Source organism: Miniopterus schreibersii (assembly GCF_964146895.1).
Source record: "Miniopterus schreibersii genome assembly, chromosome: 3".
NCBI lineage: Eukaryota > Metazoa > Chordata > Mammalia > Chiroptera > Miniopteridae > Miniopterus > Miniopterus schreibersii.
In genome coordinates this window covers 53,336,163-53,359,327 of record NC_138103.1, presented here as the reverse complement: position 1 = coordinate 53,359,327, position 23,165 = coordinate 53,336,163, and the positions used below count along the sequence as shown (strand labels likewise).

The following is a 23,165-nucleotide window of genomic DNA, read 5'->3' as shown; positions in this document are numbered from 1 at the left end:
GAATTTGGCCTGTGCAGTTGAATGCTTTAAAGTCTAATAATTGAAATATTTGGATTAATAAGAATGTACTTTATATGAAATCTACAAAGAGGGACAGTTTTTTAGCCTTGAAGATTCAGGTCAAATTGAGAATTCTATTAAAATAAAACTATAAGGTCTATCCAAACTTGGTGAGTATATTTAAAATGTATTACAAAGAAAAGAGAGAGACAGCCCACTGTTTTCCATGGTTTCTATGGGCAACCAAGTTAAATTTGTATTGATACGCAGGATGCCAAAGTTGCGTGAAAGGAAGCAGGCCAGCCATTGCGTACTGGCTCGTGGTACCATTACTGTAATAGCTTCGGTAATACCCATTTACCTATTTTTAAATTCTTCTATTCTAAAATACTGCTTATTCTTCTTGCAGTTAAAGCTTGTTTATTTTAGGGACTTTTCTATGATCGACACTTTTTATTCAGAGTCTTAATGCATCATGGATGTACGAAATGCCCTTGAGCTGTGATTCTAGTATGAGCTCTTAATTTGTTGTTTGATGTTCAGACAGTCTATGTACATTTTTTTTCCTGTTTAAATCCAAAGCTCTTTGTTGCTCACATTCATTTTCTCAGAAGAATTACCTTGCACGTGCCCACTGTGTACCTCAGACAGAGGGAGCTGTGTCAGTACGACTGAAGGGATCCAGCTTGCCAAAGAGCTAGGAGCTACCTACTTGGAGCTACACAGCCTTGATGACTTCTACATCGGGAAATATTTCGGAGGAGTGGTGAGTGGAAATTCCTGTTACATAAATCAAAGTCATTTGTCAGGTGGCTCTTTAGCTATTTTCCAGAACCTCAATTAGAACTTTAATTTTAAAAGCATGATTAGTTTTAACCTTGAGAAATAATATGAGTATAAGTAGAAAAAAAGGTTTTGTCAGGATAAAATTATAATTTTATTTTTTCTCCAAATGAAACATCTTCTATTGTCTAGTACGATATTTGGAATTTTCCATTTGGTGCCACTTTACTAGAGCATGTTTATGTACACAAACCCATGATGTCATCTTTAATAGTCATCTTTAAATAGCTCAACCCACTTGGCAACTGGAACCGGTGGGCCTGGAAAGTTCTCCTTTTTTTTCGGTCTACTGCTTGAAAAGCATAGTAACTCTTCTCTTTGTGTGTTTCTGCAAGATCCCATGTACTTCTGATCTTGGTGTAGCTCAGAACTGCCCAAAGGAACTCCTTATAGAACAACTTATTGCTGCATATGTGGGGTCAGGGTTAGTTGCTCTGTGGCAGCAACATTTATTGGCTCTGCAAGCATTTTTGAAGCCCATCTCAGCACGCAGCACCTACCCTGCAGGACTAGAACTGCAGGGTCCTTGGAGAAAACTGTAGAGTTGTTTCATTTAAGTATGAACTGACTTGGGAACTATCTTCCCAATTCTCTAAGAAGTGACTTCTTTGAATAGACAAATTTAGTCAACATTGATAAGAGGTTTAAACCAGGTAAACCCTGCATTGAGCAGGAGCATTTTGGACTCCCTCAGTTGCCTAGCTCCTCATCAAGCACCCTTTCCAATATGCCAGAATATTCATTATGTAGATTTATGTTGAGACATTGAGGTTTCCTCAGATAACTACAGAAATTTCATTTGTTCTGGAGTTGCTAAACTCCAAATAAGAACCAAAGATAATATAAGGACCAAATAAAAATGGTTTTGATTTGGTAATATAAAGAAGCATTAATAATAAACCATTAAGGGAGATGATATTATCACTGACTGAGAAACTTTTATCTTACTTAATTATATTGATAAGCAATGAGTAGAAAGAGAGGGGTGAAATCTAATTTTCCTGTCAAACAGATTATATTGTAGTGGCTTAAAAAAAAAATCTTAATTTGGTTTATTACTCTTACATTTTCCTGAAATACCTAGGGAGTTGGGGGGAAAAAGATAGTTTCATTTCATTTGTTGGAGAAGAGGGGCTGGTTCCCTTGGTGAGGGTGGGTGGTGGGTTGGGGGAGCGGGTACTTAAGTTCCCCATTCAAGTTCCTGAACCTGAAATTCTCAGAATCACTTTTCCCACCTCCCAACTTTCACTCTCTCTTCTTTCCCCTCTTTGTTTCTCTTTGCTCCTAATACCTACTGTTACAGTTAGGGTTGGAGGCATGATGAGAGTTGAAGATGTGGTCAAGGCTGGAAGAAAAACATGGCGGTTTCTTTTTCCCTGAACTCAGGATTTAGTGAGAATATGGAGATAAGATCAGGGTAATCTCTTTTCAGACTCTTGAAAAGTAAAGTGCAACTGGGATCTTGGGTGTAAGAAGTAACGATGTCTGTAAGAATATGGATGGAGATAACAGTGTGCAGGGATACAGAGCTGTGCAGGATTACCTTCAGATCCGTGCCTTCAAGCTTTAGAGAGCCCCATCTAGCCCTCTTAACAGCTGCCCCCTGCCCACAGGGCGCGAGATGCTGGAGCCAAAGGGACGTGCCCACTAGGGTGGTAGCCCTGTCTAGACCTGCAGCATCTAATATGGTAGCCGCTACCACATGCGGCTACTTATATTTAAATTAATAAAACAATTTCAGTTCCTCAGGTGCACTAGTCACATTTCAGATACACATTTTAATAGCTGCATGTGGCTACTGGCTGCTGTACTGATTAGCAGAGATATTACAAAACATTTCCATCCATACAGAACAGAGAGTTGTACTGATCATGCTCCAAAACTCAGGACCCCAGAGTTCTCTGGGTAGCTGGCCCTGAGTCTGTTTCCCAGGCCTGTGGTCCCTCTTTCCTGACCCAACCTTCTCAAGGTGGACCACGTTGCTGGTGTGTGCACCCCTAGACATAGCCAAGGGGTGATTGTGTATGAGGGTTGGGGGAAGGGAGAGTAGACTGAGCTTAGATGTGTTGCCATGATGTCTGCTTGTGTGCACAAGCCTCTGAGGGGCATGGGATGGAGCAGGAGCTGGGAATAGTAGGGGTGGTCTTGGGGCCCAGGAGTTAGGGCCCAGCTCTCTGTGCGCTGTGTGAAACTCTGAGGACTCCGAGAATTTAAATCCGAACCTGGCCTTCCAGGCTTTTATAATGACGTATTTGTCAAAGCAGGAGGATAGGATATCTTTTACATAACAGTTTGTTTTCTTGATTCATATCATTTAAATATTTAGTTGTGTAGTATGGGGTCCTGCATTTGTACTTTTGGCCCAGGCCTCATAGTATAAAGCACAGGACTGGAGCTGTGTTAGTACACGTGGTTAAGATTTTAAATTTATAAAATAAAGGATGTATTTCAAAGTAATTTACTCAGGAAAAAGATAAGAGCACATGTGAACTTCCCTGGCTGATATGAGCATATGTGATACAGCAAATCTCTCCCCGCCTTGACTTTCTCTACTATGAACTGCCGTGGTTACGAGAGAGATGGTTATTGACACTCACACAATTGCATTGCTAGGCTTCCTTAATTATTCAAGAGAATAAACAGTTTCTCCTTGAATGGCTAGTTTATTAATGTTTAAATGAGGCACAATCTGTTCTACCTGATACTTTTTTTTTTTTAATGAAAAAAATGTTTGAAAGTGTTTGCTAAAGCTTAATAGTACTAGCATTAAGGACATTTGTCAAATGGGATTTGGGTACAAATAGTCATGTCAGATACATAATTTTGTTAGAGCTTTAATTAAAATTTGACTCATGTTTTAGTTGGAGTATTTTATGATTCAAGCCTTAAATCAGAAGACAAGTGAGAAAATGAAGAAAAGGAAAATGAGCAGCTCGCTTCATGGAATCAGACCACCTCAGCTTGAACAACCAGGTGCATTTATTAGCCAATCTCTAGACGTTCGGTCGATGTTTATCAGAGATCATTTCCTAGGTCTTAGAGCAACTGTTCTCAGCTTTCAGCACATTTAGGACTCATCTGGCATCTGATTCAGTAAGTCTGGGACGGAGCCTGTGATCCGCCTTTGTTACTTGGACCACATTTTGAGGACTTCTGTCTCAAAGACTTGAGCCTATAGATACTTAAAATAGTGTGTGTTGTGGAGAGCTGTTCTAGACTGTAGTCTAATGAGAAATAACAACCAAATGCAGTGTATGAACCTTGATTGGCTACTGGCTCAGTAAAAAATCTAAAAGATGTTCATGGTACAGTTGATTAAAATTTTAATATGGACTGGAAATTAGATGATATTATGGAATTATTACTAATTTTCTTATGTATGGTAATGCTGTTATGGTTAATAGAAGAATGTCATTCTTTTTAGGAGATGAATGCGAAAATATTTCAAGCCAAAATGTCCTGATGATTGCAACTTACTTTAAAATGGGCCACCAGTGTGAATGTGAGTGTGAGTGTGTGTGTATCTAGAGATAAGGCAAAAATAATGACAAAATGTTAATAATTGCAGAATTTAAGGGAAGCATATATGTGTGCTCATTGTATAAGTCCTTCAACTTTTTTGAACGTTTGAAAATGTTCATAATACAAGGTTGAAAGAAAACAAAGTTAAAATTAACAAAATTATATCAATTGTTACCAGAATTTTTTATATAATTTTGTGATAGAAGTAGTAGAATAGTACTCTATCCAGATCAACTTGTTATGAATATTTCTTTAAAAAGTAGGTATTTGATAAGTATTTGTTGAATGAATGAATGTAAATTAAAAATCAGGAAAATATAAATTAGTCAATTCCAGATTTTAAAAACAAAAGCAGATGTTTACACCATAAATCAGCAATTTTCAACCTTTTTCATCTCATGGCACACCTAAACTAGTTACTAAAATTCTGTGGCACACCAAAAAATATATTATACTTTTTACTAATCTAACAAAAAATAGGTATAATTTTGACTCATTCACACCAAATGTCTATTGTTGTGTTAGCTGTTGTCATTTTTTTATTTGACAATCTAAGGGAAAAGGGGTCAGTGCCCTTGACTAAATAGTCAGGTGTTGCATGTTTTAAAAGGTCTGGTGGCACTCTGGTTGAAAATCGCTGCCATAAATGATACACACTTGGCTTTGAACTTCCTAGTGTACAGGGAAAGGAGAGACATGGTCTATTCTGTAGCAAATGCTGGGGCCTTAAATACTTTCTGGATGATAAGATGAGTGGGGACTAGCCAAATAAATAACGCAGATAGATAATTTCTTAGTTCTTTTTAACCAAGAAGAGAAAACACACCAGTTCCTCAAAGAAAGCAGAGCATTTCATGTCATTTACCACTAAAAGAAGTTTCCCTTGTGGGTCTTCACTTGGGGATACTAGGTGACATAGTGGACAGGGCCTTCAAAAGTGTCCTATCAGGAAATCCAGTCTCAACTTTCACAAGGCTGTTTTTTGCACCTTCTGTTAGGAGAACTGTGGCTATCACACTGAGCATAAACCAGGGATCCAAGGACAATACAGGCCTGTGGGCGCATTTGTTGTGGTTCTGACTTGTTCGAAGGACAGATCCTGGATTCTGGGGCACGTGGCTTCAGACTGTTCTCTGCTTTTAAGAGCCTGTGAAGGTGCCTCAAGCAGTGGAGAAGATGAAGGCTGGGGTTCAGCGCAGAAAGAGCCTGGCCCCCAGATTACCTTGTTCATTTTATAGACTGGTGTTTTGCTTTAGAATAAAACATTTTCATTGCCGAAGGAGTTTGAATTTCACTGATTCAGGTGGTTGCAAATCCCCAGGCAACCCTCCACAGATCACACTTTCTTCAGCTCAGCTTTGGATAAAGGTTAGACAGCAGAGTTTTACAATTAGGGCCAATGATGAGCTCCTAGGATGTGGTCCTCTGTGTGAATATTATGAATGGATTGCAGGCTAATCCATTTTTGTTAGTAATCAAACTAGGAATTGGACGGCTGAGTTCTCTTTTGGAAATTAGGGATCCTAGCTAACACTGCCTCAGATATGCTGAGGGGGAAGAGTTGATTTTGGGGAAGCATATTGTTTAACTAGGAGGAACAATGTACTAATTTTAGGAGCAACACAAAATGGTCAAGGTAGTTTTAAACAATAATGTCCAAGACACTGAGCCCTGGTTTTGAGTTGCAGTTTTGACAATTTATCTTCCCACTTCCATTCCCAGGAGGAAAAGGACCTATGATGTGAGGTTGGGGTTGGTTCTTCAGGACTTACTTAATCATTTGTTTGAATTTTTATCAGGTGACAGTAAAGAATGATGACTACCAACACACTAAATTCAGTATTAGGAGGAATGTTTTATTTTGGGAAACACAAATAATGAGAAATGTTATTTTATTGACCGTTATGGCATTAGTAGTTTTTTTATTTGCACTATAAAAAGTAAATACAACATTTCTGTATGTCTTATGAAATTTTACAGTCCTTGACTAATTAGTTTTTATGTTTTAATTAGGTTAAACTTTATAAAATTGCTGTTATTGTAGGTCAGAAATGGCCAAATATTGGTAATTTTATATGATTCAACCTAATAATATTAAAAAATACAGCTTTGTTGTAAACCTAAAGTGATTGGGTCTGTAGACCTAAAGAGTAATTTACTAGTTTTATTTTCTTTCTTGAAACAGAAAAGATGCCCGTCTTAAAGGCCGAAGCATCGCATTATAACTCGGACTTGCATAACCTGCTGTTCTGCTGCCAGTGTGTGGACGTGGTGTTTTACAGCCCAGACCTAAAGGAGGCAGTGGAGGCCCACAAGATCGTTCTCTGTGCGGTGAGCCACGTGTTCATGCTGCTTTTCAACGTGAAGAGTCCTGCTGACATTCAGGATTCCAGTATCATCCGAACGACCCAGGATCTCTTTGCTATAAACAGAGAGACTGTGTTTCCAGGTGCTGGCCAGGATTCTCCAGGCAACCCACCACTGCGAGTCATTGTTAAAGATGTCCTCTTCTGTTCCTGTTTATCAGATATTCTGCGCTTCATTTATTCAGGTATCTTGTCCAATAGTTCTGGTACATTCTCTTAAGCTTTTGAAATGAAGTATGCCCGTGGTCCTTGGGAGTATTGGTTAGTTTTACATTTATCTTCTTCCTATCATCTGGAGTGAAGATTAAACATGAAATAGCATTTGCTTTATGCACAGGAATTATTCCAAGCTTTCCATCTTCCTTATTAAGTTTACTTGCCCTGGTTTTAAGTCTTCTTGTAAAAGCAGTAATCTCTTTTCGTACTAAGCAAGAAATACTCCAAGAGTGAAAATACAAGAATTTATTGTCCAATTTAACTTTAAAGAAATAAAATTTTCTAGGTGTATATCAAAATAAATGTCTGTATCTTAAAACCTAGCTACATATTCACATTTCTGTTTGATACTTGGATTTAGGAAGGTATTGAGGAGAGAAATTAGCTGGGGCATTGCATTCAGTTTAGGAACCAGCTACAGCACTAAAAGGTTGTTTAGACTGAGATCTGATCAACTTTGGTTTTGACTATTTTAGACTTATCTTTTTTTCCTTATGTGCTCTCACCTTTTTGGGATTCAGCTTATTCATCATTTTTCTCATTATTCTTTTAAAAACTCAGTAGCAACTGTATTTTAAAGAATAGAAGTTTTATCTGAGTCATTTTAGCAGGTGAATAGAAGGTCTCACATCTAAGTGTCCCATATAGGAGTGGAAAAGAATGAATGTAAAATGAGTTTTAAAGTAAGCATCTAAATATATATTTTTTGAGAACTTTTTTCTTCTTTAATTTTCTTTTTCCACTTGGAACCATGTGCTGATGAAATATTAAGTTAAGGTCACTCCTCCTCCCAAATGTGTCTGGAGAAACATTTATAGTTTGTTTTTAGACCTCAGAATTAGGGATAGATAAGTTTATAAAGGTTTGCAAATATAGAAGTATCATTTCCTATAGATAAGAAAGTTTTGAGTAGCCTTCAGTTGAAATGATTGATGCAAAAAATAAGATTTTACTTTTTTCATTGAGGTTGTGGTTATATAATTTTATAAATTAAAATTAATGGTTGTGAAAATACAGTTACAGCATGCAGATTTAAGTGGGTTAAAGTATATACATATATTGGAGTAGAACGTGGTGGTAGGTGTTAAATCCATTGTTCAGTGAACATTGGCTTGGAAAAGGCGTAAATAATCACTCCCAGGGAACACCAGCTGGTGCTATCAACCTGGCAGGTTCTCTGTCAGTGTGGGTTAAATTACCGAGTAGAATCCAGTAGTGGGGAATCATTATATGAATAAACCAGAATAAAGGCTTCATTTAGTAATACAGATTTTTGTGTTTAAACCTAGCATCTCACAGCTCAGAATTTAAGACTAATTTTGAAAAAACAAAATGTTTACATTAAAAGAAAAAAAAAGACTTTAATGGTATGTTTAGAAAACTATGAAGGAAGTGTTTGGCAGTCCCTTTCAATGATTTTACTGTTGCAATTATGAATTATTCAGCAAGTTTCCCACAATATGCACTGAATACTTTCAAAGGCACATGAACACTTTGAGGTCAGTTGTATCCTCTTTAATATTGTAGCAGTAAAATTGCTAGATGTCTCTCCAGTGACAGAATCTGTTCTCTTTCTCCTAGGGAGTGATTTTTTTTTTTTAATTGCAAAATTAATATATACAGATGGGGAAAAGGGGGGAAAGAAAAGAAAAAGAAAAGTTCTCTTCACCCCCCAGTTCCCTCCCATAGAGTCAGTTACCTATTAGTGGTTTTTCATATGTTCACTCTAGTGCTATTCCAAAGAAATTAAATAGTGGGAAATTTGCATTAATGAAAATGTAAGTCTTGGTAACTGCTGTTTTCCAGGAACTACAGGTAGCTCCCCAATGACTGGAGCAAAGAGTGGGAGGTGATGGCTGGAAGGAGATGAGACTGGCCAAGGCCAGTGGGATCTGTTCTTGTCATTCTTAGAAACTGTTCTAGAATTTTAATCATGATCAGACTGGGCATTAGAAAAGTCATCTCTGGTGATGGTGGGAGGAATGAATAGAGTAGACAAGACAGGAGTCCAATCAGGAGGCCCTCTCACTCTGGTGGTCAACCTCTGGAAGGCCAACATTCTGACAACAGGTGGTTGGTGGTGTGGTTTGTCCATCATCTGGGCCAGTGCTTTTTAACTCTTAAAGTGCAAACACGTCACTTGGTGATCTTGTTAATGTGCAGGTTGTGATTCAGTAAGCCCAGGGTGGGGCACAAGATTCTGCATTTCCAACAGTCTCCCAAGTGATGCTGATTCTCTGGACCATGACAGTTGCAAAACCTGCTCTTGGAAGAGCTGGGTACCAGCCACAACCAGGGGATCAGGGCCTAGAATTCACCCCAGAGACCCAGGAGAGGAACTCATTTCTCTGTTTTAGGGTACAAAATCAAAATGGGGTCAGCTGCCAGGCTGACTAAAGCAGAGCTATTTGGAGCCGGGGCCGACAGTGTCCTGTTGTAGTCCCTTCCTAAAGTTGGGAAAAGTGGATGCTCAGGGTTTGTGTGGAAATTAAGTGAGCCTGGGAATGACGATTAGAGGGCTGTGGGCCATGATCGTGAGGAGAGCTTTCTGATCTACAAGCCCTTGAGCCCTTCAGAGCTCCAGCTTCTTAATCTGACACTGAGCTATTGCATTTCTGCTCTAATCTCTCCTGTATGTCACAGGGCCCAGCAAGAAGTGGTGTCAGGTATGACCAAGGCCTCAGGCCATGGACCTGGGGTCACAGGGAGACCCTGATGCTGGCTGAGGAGAAGGGAAAAATAAATGCTTCAATAGTTACCTATGTAATATTCTTTACTTATTTACGGAGTATAACCTCAGACTCAAGCAGAAGTTGTATTTATCTGAGTTATGTTTAAAAAGATATTAAAGCTGTATATCCACAGTAAAGACAATTTTTTAAAAATACAGAAAATTTATTGAGGAAAAAATCAGCCATATTCCTGCTCTCAAATGCCTAAACATTTACTGATGTTTTGTTTTATCCTGTAGTCTTTGTTTGTGACTTGGTTACAGTTTTGTTTTGTTTTTTTAAATAATTTTTTATCAAATCAAACAAAAATTTTAAACGTACATTTTTTTTTCAGAGACTTGGGTAGGGAGGCCCGGTTTGTGGGGTGTTTTTTTTTCTTGTTGCTGTTAAACATTTAAAAACTTTTGAACTGAGCACAGGTTTTAAAATTCAGTTAAGTAACCATTTCCTCTCAGAAGCCTACCCACAGGCTAGGTTAGGGGCCTGTCAAGCGCAGGAGCTGTTTGTACTCCTGTAGGCTGGGTTGGCAAAACAGAGGCAGACTCCATGACGTGGCACGTCAGGAATATTTGCCCTGAGCAAACGTGGCTGAAAACCGTATAAACTCTAGCTCCTGCCTTTGTCTTTAATGAACCAAATTACAAAGAATGTCTTAATTTTTTTAATAACATACTTTTTTTAATCTTTAGGAATTTATATAGGACAATTGGGTCTTTATGTTGTATATAAGACAATTGGGCCCTATATTTAGGAAGGGCCTGTTTAATGGTCTGGCTAACACATTACACCTATAAGATTTCAGTTTATTTTTCTCTTCGAACTTCTGAGCAGACCCTGTAAAAGCATGTCTGTTTTGTATATGTTAATTTTCCATTGGATACTCACTAACACAGCATGATGTATAAGCACTTAAGGACTAATGCTAAAGAAGGGGTCATCTGAAAAGTGAGGGCAGCAGTTTCCTGGTCTTCATGGAGTAAGCCTTAAATGGCGTACAGCTGTAACATTCTTAAACCCCTCCATACAGTCTTCAGGCTTCCAGATTCCTGAGTCACACAGTCTCATATGGTTTGGAAATGAAATGTTTGTAAGAGCTTAAGAATTTAGCTTTGAGCTCTGCCTGCCGCAGATGGCCCTTAGAATTTCACATCACTTACTGAAATGCCCCCAGGGTAAATGACTATGTGGAGTATGTATTCGCCTTCAGTTTGCACAGTGTTCTTCAGCTCTTGGAATTATCCTGTGGCATGCCCTTTTTTTGCACTGCATAAAAATGCAGTTTAGGACACGCAAGTATACCACACTCTCTAAGAGTCTAAGTAAATTAAATAAATGCTCTGAGAAGTTAAGAAAGAAAATTCCAGCCAGTTACGCAAGACAAGTCAGTTCTAGAGATCTGCGTACATACAGCGTGATGCCTATTGTTAACAATATTGTATTGACACTTAAAATTCTGGTAAGAGGATAGAGTGTCTGTTAAATAATTTTACCACAGTAAAAGAAAAGAAAAAAAAATCCCAGTCTAAGGATTATTGCTTTATTAGGACCTAAAAGTGTCAAAGATGATTAGTTAGCATTTCTAATTATGAAAACAGCCCAATCATTGGAGTACCCTTATGAACTAGTCTTACTTTCAGTTTTAGTTATTGGATCTGTCTGTGTCTTTCTTAAACAGATCAATGGTCTGTAGAGATTTACCTGCTACTAATCCCATCTATTTAGATTTGATGCTTTCAGTCTTTCACATAATCTTCTGAATGGAGATATTGTATAGGTGTTCTTTAGTTAATATAATTTTACTTTTAAGAGACAATGTCTGTGCTCTTCTTTAACATGCATGAGTGTAGACAATGAAAAATACCTGCACCTACTGTTTGCTGCACAGCACTGACCCTGGGTTTGGGTAATGGATGAAATGTCTAAGGGAAGAGAAGTGGTCATCAGTAGTCAGTACACCTTAGATTAATGTGGGGGGCATTTAAAATCCATGTCTGGGCCCCAGCACCAGAAATTTTAATTCACTTGGTCTGAAATGAGACTTTCTCCACTGGTATTTTATAAACAGTCTTTAGGTTAATGTAAGACATAGCAAGAGTTAAGAATCACTGGTAGAGAGTAAATTTTCTTGAACTAGCATACTTTGGCTTCTAAAGGCTTCCTCTACTGCTGACATTTTTATTTACACTTTAATGTCTATTTTTGCATGTGAAATTTCCTGGATTCAATGCAAAGAATTTATCAGAGTATGAAAAGAGTATGTGACCTTGAAGTTAAAAATCATTAGTGCAGGAAGAGGAAAATAAAAACTATAGACTTGTTCTGGACTGCACACCTTTGGGAATTTGAGGCAGAAGGGGAGCTAACAGTGAAGTCAGAAAAAGAGTGATCTAAGGTAGGAAGAAGCATGGTGTGCTGGAGCCAGCTGGCACCAGCTTGTAAGAACTGATTATGTTTATTCCCAATTCTGTGTTCTGCAATGTCATATTGGTAGCTTGGATATGGCCCTGGCAGGAGTATTTGCACCACAGAAATAGTACATGCTTCAAATCAGGGCTCTCCTTCCCCTTCCCCATCCCCCCCAGGACACAATGCAGTCTTTATAAAGGTCAGGGAAAGAGAAGTGTAAAGATATTCAGGAGTGCCAAGTCCTGCAGGGCCCCACCGTCTGGAGGCCTGAGAGCTGCTAGACTATCAATCTGACTTTTCAGATCAGCGTTGGATCTCATTGGTACAGGCTGGCTGCAATTGCCTGATCTCATTGGTTCAATAAGTGTTTATTATGTGCCCTCTCCACTCCCCAATATCCATGAAGACATCTGGCAAATTTCTGGGTATATAAAGGGGAACGTCAGAAGAGATAGATTGAGAGCAGATAGAAAAGGACCCCAAGTTACCCAGAGAGGTGAAGTGACTTGCTTAAAGTCACTCCAGTAATTAATGGCAGAGATAGAACTAAAAACTGGGTCCCCCAACTATACCCACCCACACCACATCTTTCTGTATTATATTTTTAGGGGTTAGGACTTTCTATAAACCATGAAGTGGATGAGGGTAATCTCTCAGAATATCATGATCAGAATCGTACTTTTGGAAACATCAGCATTGAGTAATGGGTTGGCCCGGATGGGGAAAACGCCACTAGGGGGCAGGGAGGATGCTTTAGACCAGGTAAGAGGAGTGCATGGGGAAAAGGTGCCCATGCAATAGGAGGAAGTTCTTAAGGCAGCAAGGGGAAGGTGTTGACAGAATGTGAGGCAGAAGTGAAGTGAGCCCAGGAAGAGAGAACTTGGAAGTGGGTTGGGGTGAAGACAGGGGAGGGAGGGACCAGGTGGAGTGACTTTGCTCCAATGCCATGGTTGTGTAGCTCATCATAAAATTATTAGCTCCTCTTCTGGTTAGTCTGTAGAGGTAGCTGTAAAACATATCCTAATGTGACCCTGACAGTGCATGAGGCCTTCCTAGTGCACTCTGTTCCTACTGCCCATTCCTCTCCCTGATAACAGTCACTGCTCTCCATGATTAGTACAAATTAATTCAACCTGAGAAATGACCACATCTGCCTTCTTAACCAGGGGAAGTAAATAACTTGGATGTTGGACCACTTGTGATAGTAACTCATATTATTGCCATTGCTGTTATCACTAGCTGACTACCTAGTACAGAGAAGTGGCAGCTGTCCAAGGAGGAAAACTAGGTTTTGAATAATTTAGGGGAAGGCAAACTGATTTTTTTTTAATGTGATAGTTGTTTAAAATTTTTAGTGTAATTACAAGGATATATATTTGGTAAAGAAAAATTAGAATACTAAAAGAGAGGAAACATTGATATCTAGTAAGATTTATTTTTCCTCCTGCTTTAACAGGAAAAGTCAATATATATTCATTTATTTACAGGTGCTTTCCAGTGGGATGAATTGGAAGAAGATATCAGGAAGAAGTTGAAAGATTCTGGGGATGTCTCAGGTGTAATTGAGAAAGTTAAATGCATTTTAAAAACACCAGGAAAGGTAAGTTAGTTTATTGTAAGTTAGTTTATTTTGACTTCTTCCGAATTATAAGTGATAAACTTTAATGAATATAATATTGAGTCATGAAAAGATTTAATAATATACCAATGTTTTCCTTAAGTATATTTTTGCCATTTAAATATTTTAAAAGTAAACACATTATTTCTCACTATCTCATATTTTCATTCATGTAAGAATTAAAATATGTGTATGTCATACCTTTGAAATGTTGACTTGTGGATTCCATCCTCTGAAACATTCCCTTGAAGCTCCGGAATGTTCAGGAACAAGGCGGTCTCTGTGTGTGCCTTTTTCAAGAGTTCTGAGAAATCTTTATGAGCAAGTGAACAGTTAAAGGTTTGTTTTCCATCTAATACAGGTTCAAAAGTATAAGTTAGGTTCAAAGGTTATAAAAATACAGATTTTTCTGTATGGTCACATGCTGCCCATGTGAAATCTCTGGTCATCTAGATTGTACAGACTCTGTAAGGGCTTTAAAAGTAAATTTGTTACATTTTAAAACAACTACATTACACAATTTAGCCAGTGTTCTTATTCCAGATTCTGTGATAAACAAATTGGCTGCAGTAGATAAAAGGTAAGTTATGTGCACTGTCTAGCAGAATATAAGTTTATATTAAATGTGAGAAAAATTATGTCTTTAATTTTTTAAAACTTTTTTTTTAATATATCTTTATTGATTTCAGAGAGAGGAAGGGAGAGGGAGAGAGAGAAATAGAAACATCAATAATGAGAGTCATTGATCGGCTGCCTCCTGCACGCCCCGACTGGGGATCGAGCCCGCAACCCGGGCATGTGCCCTGACCGGGAATTGAACCCCGACCACCTGGATCCTAGATTGACGCTCAACTGCTGAGCCACGCCCGGCCGGGCTTTCTTTAATTTTTTAAACAGATGACTTTGTTAATTCTGCAATCTAAGTTATTAACATTTTTTAAATCCTCACCTGAGGATATGTTTTTATTGGTTTTTAGAGAGAGGAAGGGGGGAGAGAGAGGAGAGAGGGAGAAACATCGATCGGTTGCCTCCCGTATGCACCCCGACCAGGGATCAAACTCACAACCTAGGTATGTGCCCTGACCAGGGAATCGAACCCTCGCCCTTTTGGTGTACTGTACAGTGCTCCAACCAACTGAGCCACCTCGGGTTTGATTCTGAACACAGACATTCTTTTGAGTATTAAGAATAAAATACTGAACTAAATACCCTCCTTCCCATGGATGGAAAGAAGAGTTCTGTGCTTTCTTCTTGCACTTTCCAGGAGTAAGAGTCTCTCTCATTCGTTGAGTATGACACAGGGATGTAACACAGAATTGGGAATCAGGAAATGTACATTTAAATTGTGCTACCACAAATTAGCTCTGTGGCTTTGTACAAGTCTTCTCAGAGCTTTCTATAAAATGAGGGATAAACGGGATGATTTCTAAGGTTCCTGCTCCTCTCAAATTCCATGATGCTTGTGACTCTTGCTTTCTTATGTGTGGCACTCGCCTGAATCCTCTCCCCCAATTCCTTCAGTGTGTTTTAAAGTGTATTGTGTATAGAACCAGAGTGTTCTCTGTAGGACCAGAATTTGTATGGTCCTGTTGTGCTTGTCTGTCTTGCTCACTGATACCATTCTTCCTTGTGAGGAGGGATAATATTTTTCCCCCCTCACCAAATATTTTAACTTCCCGCTGTAGATTAATCCAGAGCGGGAAGTAGGTGATATTTGTTCTTAATGCTAAAATTGTATGCTTGATTATTTTTTTAGGGTTAAATCTTTCTGTATTCTCCAGCTAGGCATGCAGAGGTCAGAGTTCACCCCAGGCTGAGGTTGTGAGATTCATCAGGGGAAATGGGTGGAGGGTGAGGGCAGAAGAGCCAGCCCTTGACTCCTGGGATGTCAGAAAGATGACAGAAATGATAAACAGAGCACTAAATCCCAAGTTGGGAGCCAAGGAAGGCTGGAGACCACCAGGCCAGACAGAGGCATTGTTACTGGAGGCCACCAGCTGGAGTGAGCGGATTCTAGAGGACAGGCGTGGTCATGGGAGAGGTTCTCTGGAGCTCCAGATCAGAGAGCTAGGCAACCTGTTATAGATCCCATCAGTCCCTGCTGTGGGTAGGAGTGATATTTAGAATTATAAAATTGTAGGTGAAGGTGGAGGTGAACCAATTCATCCATCTTGGGTATTTTAGTAGTGATCTAGTAAGCAGTAGGACATGGTATGATGGGGGGGAAATTGTTGTTGTTTTTTTCTTAATTACAAATTGAATTTTGTGTATGTACTTTATTAATGAGTGAACAGATGAGCAGGTTGTATGTGTAAACATATTTTCCTAGGCATTCATATGAGGTAGGACTGCTGCTGTCTGTTTCCCAGGTAACAGAGACCCCCAGGGACTCAGGACCCCACAGCTTCTTAGCCATGGAGCTGAGTTTTTACTTAGCCAGTTCATTCACTGCTACAAATGCTGCATAGTGCAGTGTTGCTCACTGGCAGATAACAGATGTAGTTCTTGAGGGTAAGTTCCCATCCAGGCTATGATTAGAGAGGCCATAGCTGATCATTTAAACATTCAACACATGCCCGGCCAGGCGTGACTCAGCAGTTGAGCGTCGACCTAGGGTCCAGGCGATCAGGGTTCGATTCCCGGTCGGGGCACAGGCCCAGGTTGTGGTCTCGGTCCCCAGTCGGTGGCATGCAGGAGGCAGCCAATCAATGACTCTCTCATCATTGATGTTTCTATCTCTCTCCCTCTCCCTTCCTCTCTCTGAAATCAATAAAGATATATTAAAAAAATAAATAATAAACATTCAACACAGTTTTCCAAATTCTCTAATCAGCCCATGCATATTATCAAAGCTTTTTGTATAACCTTTACCCTTGTGTTTTCACTTTTCCTTATAGATTAATTGCCTAAGGAATTGCAAAACCTATCAAGCCAGGAAACCTCTGTGGTTTTATAGCACTTCCCTCAAGTTTTTCCTTAATAAACCAATGCTCGCTGATGTTGTCTTTGAAATACAAGGTATGCTTCTGTTTTTACAAAGTTATTCATTTTTATTTCCTGTCTTCTTATCTAACTTTTTATTTCAGCTTTGGATATTTCGGGTGTGGGAATGACTTTTTTTCTATTGCAAGATATAGATTAACACTGCCTGAACTTCAACAAAATCTTCTGGGGAAATGAAGGATTTTATTAAAATAAGAAAAATTTATTTTTTTTTAAGTTTTTTTTTCCCTTTTCCATATGTTTCATTAACTTTTAGGGACCAGCAAGGGACGGTGTGATCTTTAATATTAAATAAAATACTTTTGTTGTGCATTTCTTTAAGATCCTAGTTTTTGAATCATCTGAAACCAGCCCCCTTAAAATTATATTGCTTCTAGTTCATTGTATTCATCTCTCTTTTTTTTGTATTTGAGCAAAAGGAACTAGCCATGGGTTGAGGGCCATGCCTAGCTTACCTCAGGCATCTGTAGATAGGGCTACATTTATTCCTCCCAGCACTCTGAGAGTTATCACCAGGGCAACTGAGAGCTGCTTTTTGTCTCTGTAGGAAAGTAATGCTACCTAATGTTAATTAAGATGAGCTGTTTTAATGCCCATTATTGATTATTTGCTTGGATAATTTTGTCTCTTCAGTAGATTAAAAACAATCTTAAAAATGAATTGTCAGATGTCTTCTATTATGCGAGGATAGAAAGAGTTGTTTTAAAGTGAAATAAGTAGAACTTCAGGTGGGCTGTTACTAAGAGGAAGATATAATTCTTTTTTATGGTAGAAGTGTATGGCAGCTAACAGTCATTTACTTTTTTAAAAATGTTCCCCAGAAAGATCTGTTTTACTTTTAAATTTGGCCACTTACCAAGACCAACAGTGAATTGGAAACCTCCCAAAGTGCCTTCTGAGCAGCTCTAGTCAGCACTATCTGCACTGTGAGCCTGGGACACTGAGAATGGGACAATGAGAGTAACCTTGAAATACATAACAAAGGATTTGGGGAAAAAGAAAGCTAACAGGAGACCAGATTTGCTCATTTGCATAAGAGTCATTAACACCTGCTTATAATTTGCATAGGAGACCTTGACACCAAGCATTATGTCAGTGTAGCCTACTGAAAAACCTTTTACATTATATTAACCTAATATGTTATATTAAAAGAAAAGAAATAAGCAGCGAAGTGGAGAAGCCTTTCTCCTCATACTCTCTTGTTTTTCTTCCGTGATTCCCCCTTGAACCGTTTTGCGGGCACCTGCTCACGCCCCACCTGTGCGGAGGCTGTGTCGGGAAGGGTGGTTGTGTGTGCACCTGTGCCGATGCCAAGCAGCAGCTGCTGTGGGCTCTTTGTGGCCTCTCCAGCTCCGAAACCAAGGCTGCCCAGGGAGTTGGGAGCAAAGAGAAGCAGGAGTGGGTGGAAACAGAGTCCAGCAACAGTTCTCTGACATCCTCTAGAAGGACAAGCCTAGCTTCTGAAGAGTGTGGGGAGGGCAGCTTCCAGGGTGTGGAAGGCAGTAGTGCTGTCTCCTCCAGAGGAGGCTGAGCCTTCGTGCTGGAGCCCTAGCTCCAGCCTTGGCTTTGCATTCCAACCAGTGTGTGTCCTTGGGCAAGTCACTCAACACGGCTGGCCTAAGTCTTCTCACTTGCAAAGTGAAGAAGGTAAACCATATAGATTCTAAAAAGGTCCTTTTTAGTGTTAAGCTTGATGACAAGGCCTAGAAAGACTTGCTTGGGATCTTGCTTGGATGCATATTTACCATATAATAGGCTCGGCTGTGTTGCTTTACATTTTTGATCCTGTTTCCTTGCCTATAAACTCGAGATACTAATTTCTGCCTGGTACAGTGGTCACAGGGATTGGGATGGTGTGTATAAAGGTGTAGATAGAGGCCTGACTGGTAGCCCCCCTTACCGCCACCTGCAATGGCAGCCTACACTGATTGCTGCACTGTTTCTGACTGAACCCAGGGTCTCAGCAAATCCTTCCTCTAAAATGTTCCAGGGCATCGTCATAACTGGAGTTGACATGGGATATAAAACCTATTTACTATCCCTGTAATAGATAGTCATCAAAAAAATACTACTACCCCCAATTTGTTGTGTGAGTTTATGTTTTTTGCCATGAAATAATTTTGAAAGAACTGCTACTATAGCAGTTCTAAAACTAGTCTTGGTAAAATTTAGACCTGATTAGAAAGATATGAGTTTCCATTTGACATTTGAATCTGCGTCTCATGAAAAATACTTTTACATTCTGTTCCTGTTTACTTTAGTAGTACATATTCTAAATCTCTCTTGAACTAGGGAAGTTTACTATTTTCGGAATAAAACAAAAAAAAAATTTCGAAAAATTTTATTTTTAAAACTTGACAAGTAGTATGAAGATGGTATGACAAATATAGCATTTTATTTTAGTATATAATAAAAACAAAGGTCTTTGATAATCTATGCAAAATTACTAGAAAACTTGAGCTTTTAAATTTTGTTTCACTTTTTTTTAAAAAATATGTTTTTATTGATTTCAGGGAGAGGAAGGGAGAGGGAGAGAGATAGAAACATCAGTGAGAAATATCAACATCTGTCAGCTGCCTCCTGCGCGTCCCCTACTGGGGATCGAGCCCGCAACCCAGGCATGTGCCCTGACCTGGAATCGAACCATGATCTCCTGGATCATAGGTTGATGCTCAACCACTGAGCCATGCCGGCTGGGCATTTTACTCTTAAAACTCTTTTCCTTAAAAAAAAGTTTCTTAAAACTATAACAGCAATTAAATACTACAAGGGAAAGACACTTTGGCCTTGACATTTCCAAAGAACATGTTTATCTTTTAACTAGAAAATTGATGTCTTTTTCCTCCTTTCAGCTCTATCCTATTGCTATGTAGTATATAAACACTGCATTATGTTTATTCAGCAAGTTTTATACAATGTTTGTATATTTACATAGTTTATGTACAATGTTTGAAAATGTGGCTATCCAGAGGTATTGTATTACAGTCGATAGAAGAGTTTATAACACCAAAGCAGAAAGTTTAAAAAGGTGAGAAACAGAACTTGATGTTTTCTTAACTGGAGGTACAGTGGTTTTCTAAACTAAATTCCAAGCTTGAAATTGGCTTGAAAATGCTCTAAGGTATTGAGCGCTTTGTTGCTGATTTTGTAACCAGATTATCAATGGAAATTTTCTATTAAAATTCCAAGGTTACTTATCAAATTCCTTCCCCATCTACTGTCCCCTTGGTATTTTTGGCCAATCTTAAATTCCTCTGCTTAACCCAAATGAAAGGTTATCTAATTTGTTTGAGCCATGCTTCTAATTTTCCTTTTCTTTTTTCATGGTACCCTATATTTAAGATTTTTAAACCTTACAATTACAAGTCAAATTGCATTACCTGTTTGGATTCTTTGTTAATTGCTGTATACAAATATATCTAGTATGTGCTGAGTACAGAAACTGGTCATTCCGTAGAGGGCAGGCGGCCTAAAGGCAAAGAGGGAGGGAGTGGAAAGGGTGGAGAGGGTAGGATACCCTCTAGCAGGTGTGTGATGACCTGGTAGGAGTGCTCACTGGGGCCTCTTCTCCCTGCCCCCGTGGGAGGTGTGCCTGTGCAAACAGTGCCAAGCTGTGAGCTCAGACTGGCAATGTCGGGACTTGCTTGTGAATCCTGAGGGATTATTGGCTTTGGACAAAGCCACTGGGCTTAGGTGGAACTCTTTTCTCAGCCAAAAGATGTTGTGCTTGGATTTACAGAGGATGAAGAATCTGATGACTGTAAATGCTTTAGAGAAGAATATATGCCCGAGAAGTATGAGATTTTAGGGATGCATGGTGAAGACTCTTGGTCATGGTAGGATGGTTTTGCTCATAGAGTTACTTTCCAGAAGGTGACAGCTTTGTCACTCACTGGCTGTGGTGTTTTCTACCTAACTGAAAGCTTGGCTTCTCCTAAGCAGGGCAGCTTTGTCTTTTTCACCTTTGTATCTTGGATGCTTAACACAGTGATAGGCATGTGATGAATGCTTGGTAATGATCTGTTGAATCGATTTAGACTAAACTGAAGGCTGCCTTTGGATTCATGGTTTCCTAATGTAGTAGGAGTGGTGAGAACTGCTTCTCCATCCACAAGCCCCAGTGACATCTGTTGTGTCCCCTCTGGAGCTTGCTGTGGTGGCACAGGAGCTGGAGAGGAAGCTTTTACTAGAGAGTGGGTTCAGTTTAATGAGCTTCACTGACGGGTGTGGACTAAGAAGCCTTTAAAATTTAAAGTAGCTCTGGCTCTCCCAGAGGCAGACATTGTTCATTTAGGAAAGAGACGTTCCCTTGGGAGATAGTATGCAGGGGAACGAGGCCATCTCCTTCCAAATTTTCCATAAGATCTGAAGTGCTCCCTTGGCTCCATAGAGATTCCCTTGGCATTCCTGTGACCTATGGACTGCTTAGGGCAAGGGTGGTATATTTCCTCTTTCTGATCAGGGGAAGCCTGGCCAGGACTGTCCTGTGAGTTGGCCAAGAAAAGAATGGCATTGTTTTGGGAGGAACAGGGGCAGGGGTGGGTGGTGGTATTTCAGGCCAGCTGGAAAGGATAAAAGGATAGGTGTTTCATTATAAACACATGAAACAAAATATTTTATTTCAGTGTTTCGATCTTCAAGAAACATGAACTAAGTATCAAATAATTGCCTGACTTGCAAATTGTTGGTTTCAAAGTCAACTTTTGAACTCTGTATTTTTAAATTAAAAACTAAAAAGTGTCTGAATTAATGCTGGTTATCACCACAAAATTTGGTTTCCATGTATCAGCTTAGCTGTACCTAATGCAATACTAGTCTAATCACAAGGAAAATTACTAGAATAATAATTCTGCAAGCTTATCTTTACTTTGTTTTCCTTTTGAACCATGCAGGTACAACGGTGCCAGCCCACAGGGCCATCCTGGTGGCACGCTGTGAAGTGATGGCAGCTATGTTCAATGGCAATTACATGGAAGCAAAGAGTGTTCTGATCCCAGTTTATGGTGTTTCCAAAGAGACTTTCTTGTCATTCTTAGAATACTTATACACAGACTCCTGTTGCCCAGGTGAGCAGTATAATGTTAGATAGTATCTTACAACTTTCTTTCTGAAATGTCAGCCATTTTAATACATTGCTTTCTGCTAAAACCATTAAGCAGGTGGAAGTAGTGTTGGGACAACAGTGAATTTTCAGTCAGTTCAAGTGGAAGAGCAGTGATTGGGTACTGCCTGTGGGCTCTGAGACTCTTACTTAACCTGTTTCAGCCAGCACCAACAGCATGGTGGTCACTGTGGGCACCCTGGAAATGGAGGTGTCTTGTGGTACCCAGTAGCTACTCCAGTTCTACAGACTGGGACAGAAAACTCCTTGGAGCACACTATTCCTTCCATGAGAAGAGAGTTGGATAACTGCTTTTATGGCTCTGCATTCTGACAAAAGCACTTTTAAGGACTTTCAATATTTTTGGTCATTTCTCTGACCCAGAGGATGTGGGTATTGTTTGTGTTTTTGAATGCAATCTCTTTTTTTAATTTTTATTTATTGACTTGAGATAGAGAGACACATCGATTTATTGTTCCACTTATTTATACATTCACTGGTTGCTTCTTGTATACTCCCTGGAGATTGAACTCACAACTTTGGTGTATCGGATGATGCCCTAACCAACTGAGCTACCCCACCAGGGCAAGGATATAGGTATTTTGAAGGCATTCTTCTAACTCTCCTAAAGCTGATTTCAAAAACTTTTCCCAAGGTGTTTAGGTGCCCAGTGGACTACAGGCTTTATTTCCCTGTTCTCTGACTGTCTTTGGACTAAGAACTGTCTGTGGCAGCTACAGGTTGGAACAGATCTTACAGGTTTTAATAGCTGCAGGCACCTTGAAGAAATTTCAGAATCCTTTCAACAGGCTTTAAAGCCTTGGGATGCCGGCATAGGAACCCCCTTTGATTAATCTTCACCCTTCAGCCACCAGGTGGCTCCTGCCACAAAAACAGCTAGAATAAGGCCCTGGTGACTTAGTCCAGGGGCCAGCGACCTCAATGACAGAACCAGGCCAGGAACCCTAGCAAATATAAAGAGAAAACACACATTTCAGACCATTCTTCTCTTCAGGTTTACTCTTTTGATTTTTAAATTTGGAAGATACCCTGTGTTTGTTATTGAAAAGCTTAAAACAAGTCATGAGCCCTCTAGTCAAAGATTTTAGAGCTACAAAAAAGAAAATTCCCTTTTAATGGAATTTATTCTGGTCTTGCAGCTAGCTACAGTATTTTGGAGCAAGCTAGTTACAGTTATTACTGTGAGTGGTAAAGACTGGAGTATCATATTTTGCATAATAGAAACAAAAGCATTGATTCTCATCAAAATAAGTGTTATTGTTTATTTTATTATTTCGATACTGAAAAATAGGTATATTAAATAAAAAACTCGAGATTTGAAGTAATAAGAAAATTTG

General features: G+C 39.3%; 1 protein-coding gene across 3 annotated transcripts in view; it reads left to right on the top strand.

Moving 5' to 3' along the window:
- Positions 1-23,165, top strand: part of RHOBTB3 (Rho related BTB domain containing 3) — a 79,435-nt gene that overhangs the window by 13,260 nt on the left and 43,010 nt on the right. For all 3 annotated transcript variants that reach the window (XM_081133349.1, XM_081133351.1, XM_081133350.1), the window contains exons 4-9: positions 612-766; positions 3,705-3,816; positions 6,551-6,916; positions 13,573-13,685; positions 16,601-16,721; positions 21,599-21,772. In XM_081133349.1, the coding sequence (XP_080989475.1) occupies positions 612-766; positions 3,705-3,816; positions 6,551-6,916; positions 13,573-13,685; positions 16,601-16,721; positions 21,599-21,772 (1,041 nt within the window). The remainder of the gene's footprint in view (positions 1-611; positions 767-3,704; positions 3,817-6,550; positions 6,917-13,572; positions 13,686-16,600; positions 16,722-21,598; positions 21,773-23,165) is intronic.